Source organism: Lycorma delicatula, chromosome 4 (assembly GCF_047948215.1).
Source record: "Lycorma delicatula isolate Av1 chromosome 4, ASM4794821v1, whole genome shotgun sequence".
Taxonomy (NCBI): Eukaryota; Metazoa; Arthropoda; class Insecta; order Hemiptera; family Fulgoridae; genus Lycorma; species Lycorma delicatula.
In genome coordinates, this window is record NC_134458.1 from 45,214,259 (window position 1) to 45,221,132 (window position 6,874).

General features: G+C 32.5%; 1 protein-coding gene across 2 annotated transcripts in view; it reads right to left on the minus strand.

The window, feature by feature from the left end:
* LOC142322842 (E3 ubiquitin-protein ligase RNF170-like) overlaps positions 1-1,800 on the minus strand; it is a 43,848-nt gene extending 42,048 nt beyond the window's left edge. For both annotated transcript variants that reach the window (XM_075361917.1, XM_075361918.1), the window contains exon 1: positions 1,607-1,800. In XM_075361917.1, coding sequence (XP_075218032.1) covers positions 1,607-1,734 — 128 coding nt within the window. In that variant the 5' untranslated portion in view covers positions 1,735-1,800. The remainder of the gene's footprint in view (positions 1-1,606) is intronic.
* Between the last annotated feature and the right edge of the window lie 5,074 nt (positions 1,801-6,874).

Here is a 6,874-nt window from a genome sequence, read left to right on the forward strand (position 1 = left end):
TTTCCTATATTCTAAGCTTGTTTCAGTTCCTTACAACTCAAATTGTCCAGACTATTATAAATAAAATCAATCAATACTCCTTAAGAATAAAATTGAAGGAAAATTTTACCACCTTTTTATTAATTCATTTTTTATTTTTTGGAGAGACTTCCAAAAATGCATTTCTCTTTAAGAATAGAAAGTAATTAAAATAGGAAAAAACATCTTCACATTACTGCTTAAATATTGATTAAGATGGATCTACTGATTTTATCAAATTACATAACGCAGAATTATGTTTATAAATTTATTACATTCGTAATAAAATCGTATATATGTAAAATTTAAGTTTTTTCTTTTATTTGTTAAATGAAGGCCTTGGAATACTCAAATTCCAAGGATGCCACTATGAACTTACAATTTAGTACAATGTAGATGAAGATTCATTTTAAAAATGTATATATAAATATAGATTGGTTTATTTCAACATAATTTTTTAAATGTTTACCATTTATTTTTATGGTGTTCTCACATAAATCTCACAGGTTACAGACTAATACATTTATTGTTTTTCCTTTATTAAACAGCGTTCTAATTATTTAAAAGGCATTGTAAAATTAAATTTATTTTTTATGAATAACTAAAGCTTAAAATTTACTGATACAGTATATATCTATATAAGTTTTTCTGAACTGGGTTCAGTTAGTTAATGAAAATTATCCAGTTCCAATATTTAATTAAAACTCCTAGGTATAGAAAACATAACCTAGGCACAAATGTTCACAAGATTTGTACTATTAAAAAAATAATAATGTCAAAATATAACAGCAAAAAAAAACCTTGCAGTACATTTTTTTTAAGCATAAGAAAAATAAAAGTGGCAGCATCTTTTTAAAAACCTCAGTAAAAATAAATTAACAAATATATGGGCTTCAGTACAAATATTGGGGCAATACACCACAAAAAATTTCACAATCTGAAAGCAGCTTCATAATGTGTCTTTAATTTATTTCATAAAGATAATTATAATTGTTTAGCAACATAATAACCAATACGAACTGTTATCCAGTTGTAAAACATAGTCAATAGAATGATAAGGACATTTCTACCATGGTAACTTATAAAATGTATGTTAAACCTATTGTAATGTAGAATGGAAATTTGCAGCTTTTATGTCATCAATCATTTTTGCTTGATGCTATTCTGTTCAATTTTAATCTTACAATCTTTACATTCTATACCTTCAGTTATCTTATTTATATATTTCAATATTTTTTATTCCTCAGCATTTTTATACTTTATAACTCCCTTACAACACTGGGAAAATATATAGGGTACATTTCACCTCTACAAACGACTAACTGGATAACAGCTTTATTTTATGTTACAACAAATATGGTGGTTTTATAGTTTTTAAAAATGAAAAGGTGAAGTTGAGCAATTGTATGATGTTCCCGTATGGTGATAATAACCACGCATCCTCGTAAAATATAACAGTTAAGGAAAATAATATTTTAAAAAATTTTAATCGATTAAAGACAAATTAGGGAAATTAAAAACATCAGTAAAGCTAACTTTAAATAAGGCACTGTTCACATTAGATAAAATGTAAGAGGTTATGTTTTACCTCGATCTGTAGTTTTCGAATAAATAATACACTAATAATGGAAGCAAAACAATAAATATACTAAACGTTATAATAATCTCATTTCCGAATCCGTACACTAAAGATTCACTAGAATCACTAACCGGCATTGTAATAAAAAAATGTTAATTCGTTTTCTTTTTAGAAGGCCGACTCATTCAAATCACACATCCTTCTCCATAACTAACTGCTATCAAATAACAACCGCCGTTCAATCGTCAGACGTCTCTATTTCACAACAAGTTTATTCCGTCACTACAACATTGACAAAGAGAGTTAATTGTTTCTAGAAGATTTGTTGATTAGCATAACGAAACGTGAAATACGTCAAAATTATTAAAAATTGTAAACGACTCACTTTTAAATTTAAGGATAACTTTTTCCTCTAAGAGTCCTTTAGAAACTAATTAGCTGCGCCTTTTTATAAAGGAGTTGTCTGTATTGCTATTGTAAGTGGCGCCCACTTGAGAAATTTGGAAAATCGCTGTTACTTTAAAAATAATAAATTCAAACTCTCGGTCTGTCAAGTGAAGAATAATAAATTCCAACTATGTGGTATTTGTTCCTTTAATATGATGCTTTGTAAAATTTAGTGATTCTGTGCACTTCATATGGTTCAATTGTGTCAAGAGCTTATTTTTGTATGAACCAAGTTCACATTTTTTTATATATGTAAAATTTGAAATTTTTTATTTGTAAATTTTGAGAGAAAGAAGAACAATGAGGATTAAATATTAAGAAAGGAGAATGTAACAGAATTTATAGAATTCTGGTACTTAGGGAATAAATTACAAAGATGGATGAAGTAAGGTACATATCAAATGAAGACTGGGACAAGAAATGGATCACTCTTGCAAAAAAGAGTCTCTCAGTATCAAGTGTGAATTTAATAATTAGAAATATATTCCGATTGATTATAGCAGTCTTGGTTGTAAAACATGAATAATAGAAAAAGCAGAAAGAAAAAGAATAGAGGCCTTTGAAATGTGGTATAACAAAAGAATATTGAAAATTACATGAAATGAAGAGGTCTTTTGAAGTAGGGGAGAGGAGAGAAATCTTTAGTACAATTTTGTATAAATGAAAGGTTGTAGGCTATGAATGAATGCATTCAAAATTAGTTAATGTAGTGATTAAAGGAAATGTAAAAAGTAAAAACTGTACTTGAAGACCAATACTGGAATTTATAAAATAGATAACTGAAGATGTAGGATGTTGAGGTTAAAAGATTTACACAGAACAGCGAGGAAGTGGAGAGTAGTATCATGCTAGTCAAATGACTGATGAAAAAAATTTGTGGGGTATAGTTAATGTCTTTGTATGTGTGTGTCCTACTTTCATATGCTTATTTGGAAAGGTTGATTTTGTTGTGTGTGTAATGCCTGTATGTGTTCCTTGTATCTTTGGGTGAATGGTCACTGATTTGTCTAGTGTAGTTTGTATACCATTTACTGTAGGATAATTTGTACACTTCTGAATTTTTGTGTTTGTCAGTATATTTTCTTAGCATGTTGTACAATCTTTTGTATTTTGTTTGTTATGATGGAAATCCTCCTCTATGAATCATGAGACCTTGCCGTTGGTGAGGGGGCTTGAGTGCTCAGGGATACAGAGTAGCTGGACCGAAGGTGCAACCATATCGGAGAGGTATCTGTTTGAGAGCCAGACTAAGGAATGATTCCTGAAAGAGGGCAGCAGCTCTTTCAGTAGTTGTTAGGGGCGTGAGTCAGGACGACTTAAACGGCCGTATCAACATCACTCAGTCCTCTGAGTACTGCGCAGCTGAAAGCAATGGAAAACTACAGCTGCTTTTTTTCCAAGAAAATGTGGCTCTCTGCATTTTCACATAGCAATAATGGAGGCGCCTTCCTTGGTAAAATATTCCGGAGGTAAAATAGTCCCCCGTTCGGATCTCCGGGTGGGGACTACTAAGGAAGGGGTCACCAGAAAATTAAAAAATAACATTCTACGAGTCGGAGCGTGGAATGTTAGAAGCTTGAAAAAGGTTGGTAGGCTAGAAAATTTAAAAAGGGAAATGGGTAGGACAAATGTGGATATAGTAGGAATTAGTGAGGTTCGGTGGGAAGAGGAAGGCGACTTTTGGTCAGGTGATTTTAGAGTAATTAACTCAGCGTCAAATAATGGGCAGGCAGGAGTAGGTTTCGTGATGAACAAGAAGATAGGGAGGAGAGTGGAGTATTTCAAAACGCATAGCGATAGAATCATTGTAATAAGGATAAAATCAAAACCTAAACCGACAACGATTGTTAACGTCTATATGCCTACAAGCGCCCATGATGATGATGAGGTAGAGTGTGTATACGAAGAGATTGATGAAGCAATTAAACACGTAAAAGGAGATGAAAATTTAATAATAGTTGGAGATTGGAATGCAAGCTTTGGAAAAGGCAAGGAAGGAAATATAGTGGGTGAATACGGGCTGGGCAAAAGGAATGAAAGAGGGGACCGACTTATAGAATTTTGCACAAAGTATAATTTAGTAATTGCCAACACCCAATTTAAAAATCATAATAGAAGAATATACACTTGGAAAAAGCCAGGCGATACTGGAAGGTATCAGATAGATTATATCATGGTTAAGCAAAGATTTAGAAATCAACTCGTTGACTGCAAAACTTACCCTGGAGCAGACATTGATAGCGACCATAATTTGGTGATAATGAAATGTAGATTGGGGTTTAAAAACCTGAAGAAAAGGTGTCAGATGAATCGGTGGAATTTAGAGAAGCTTGAGGAAGAGGAGGTAAAGCAGATTTTTGAGGAGGACATCGCAAGAGGTCTGAGTAAAAAAGATAAGGTAGAAAATGTAGAAGAAGAATGGGAGAATGTTAAAAAGGAAATTCTTAAATCAGCAGAAGCAAACTTAGGCGGAATAAAGAGAACCGGTAGAAAACTTTGGGTTTCAGACGATATATTGCAGCTGATGGATGAACGTAGAAAATATAAGAATGCTAGTGATGAAGAAAGTAAAAGGAACTATCGGAAATTAAGAAATGCTATAAACAGGAAGTGCAAACTGGTGAAAGAAGAGTGGATTAAAGAAAAGTGTTCAGAAGTGGAAAGAGAAATGAACATTGGTAAGATAGACGGAGCATACAGGAAAGTTAATGAAAATTTTGGGGTACATAAATTAAAATCTAATAATGTGTTAAATAAAGATGGTACACCAATATATAATACGAAAGGTAAAGTCGATAGATGGGTGGAATATATTGAAGAGTTATACGGAGGAAATGAATTAGAAAATGGTGTTATAGAGGAAGAAGAGGAGGTTGAGGAGGATGAAATGGGAGAAACAATACTGAGATCTGAATTTAAGAGAGCATTAAAAGATTTAAATGGCAGAAAGGCTCCTGGAATAGACGGAATACCTGCAGAATTACTGCGCAGTGCAGGTGAGGAAGCGATTGATAGATTATACAAACTGGTGTGTAATATTTATGAAAAAGGGGAATTTCCGTCAGACTTCAAAAAATGTGTTATAGTCATGATACCAAAGAAAGCAGGGGCAGATAAATGTGAAGAATACAGAACAATTAGTTTAACTAGTCAGGCATCAAAAATCTTAACTAGAATTTTATACAGAAGAATTGAGAGGAGAGTGGAAGAAGTGTTAGGAGAAGACCAATTTGGTTTCAGGAAAAGTATAGGGACAAGGGAAGCAATTTTAGGCCTCAGATTAATAGTAGAAGGAAGATTAAAGAAAAACAAACCAACATACTTGGCGTTTATAGACCTAGAAAAGGCTTTCGATAACGTAGACTGGAATAAAATGTTCAGCATTTTAAAAAAATTAGGGTTCAAATACAGAGATAGAAGAACAATTGCTAACATGTACAGGAACCAAACAGCAACAATAACAATTGAAGAACATAAGAAAGAAGCCCTAATAAGAAAGGGAGCCCGACAAGGATGTTCCCTATCTCCGTTACTTTTTAATCTTTACATGGAACTAGCAGTTAATGATGTTAAAGAACAATTTAGATTCGGAGTAACAGTACAAGGTGAAAAGATAAAGATGCTACGATTTGCTGATGATATAGTAATTCTAGCCGAGAGTAAAAAGGATTTAGAAGAAACAATGAACAGCATAGATGAAGTCCTACGCAAGAACTATCGCATGAAAATAAACAAGAACAAAACAAAAGTAATGAAATGTAGTAGAAATAACAAAGATGGACCGCTGAATGTGAAAATAGGATGAGAAAAGATTATGGAGGTAGAAGAATTTTGTTATTTGGGAAGTAAAATTACTAAAGATGGACGAAGCAGGAGCGATATAAAATGCCGAATAGCACAAGCTAAACTAGCCTTCAGTAAGAAATATAATTTGTTTACATCAAAAATTAATTTAAATGTCAGGAAAAGATTTTTGAAAGTGTATGTTTGGAGTGTCGCTTTATATGGAAGTGAAACTTGGACAATCGCAGTATCTGAGAAGAAAAGATTAGAAGCTTTTGAAATGTGGTGCTATAGGAGAATGTTAAAAATCAGATGGGTGGATAAAGTGACAAATGAAGAGGTATTGCGGCAAATAGATGAAGAAAGAAGCATTTGGAAAAATATAGTTAAAAGAAGAGACAGACTTATAGGCCACATACTAAGGCATCCTGGAATAGTCGCTTTAATATTGGAAGGACAGGTAGAAGGGAAAAATTGTGTAGGCAGGCCACATTTGGAGTATGTAAAACAAATTGTTGGGGATGTAGGATGTAGAGGGTATACTGAAATGAAACGACTAGCACTAGATAGGGAATCTTGGAGAGCTGCATCAAACCAGTCAAATGACTGAAGACAAAAAAAAAAATGATGGAAATTACACAGTAAACTTCTTTTCTGTAAATTTTGTGTAGTAGAATGTAATTATAACTCTTGGCTGAATCATGTTATGCATTGTCTGTCACTAGATGTTTTTTTATATTTTCTATATTCTATGTAGCATGTTGTCTACAATTTTGAGTATGTACCATTATTCTGTGTCAGTGTTTTATTGAAAGAGTTCTTCATTACAGATAACAATATAACAAATATAAAGTAGCTCCATATTTGTGCTGTGTGGAGTGATAAGATGTATAGTAGCTCCATGCTCATGCTGTGTGGAGTGATAAGATGTATTTTTTAAGTGTGTCTGTTGTAGTTAGTGTTCTAGGCATTTTAACAGTGTTGTTTATTTTGGATTTGGTAGGTCAAAGAACTTAAATTATGTATCACATCCATATTCTGTAATTA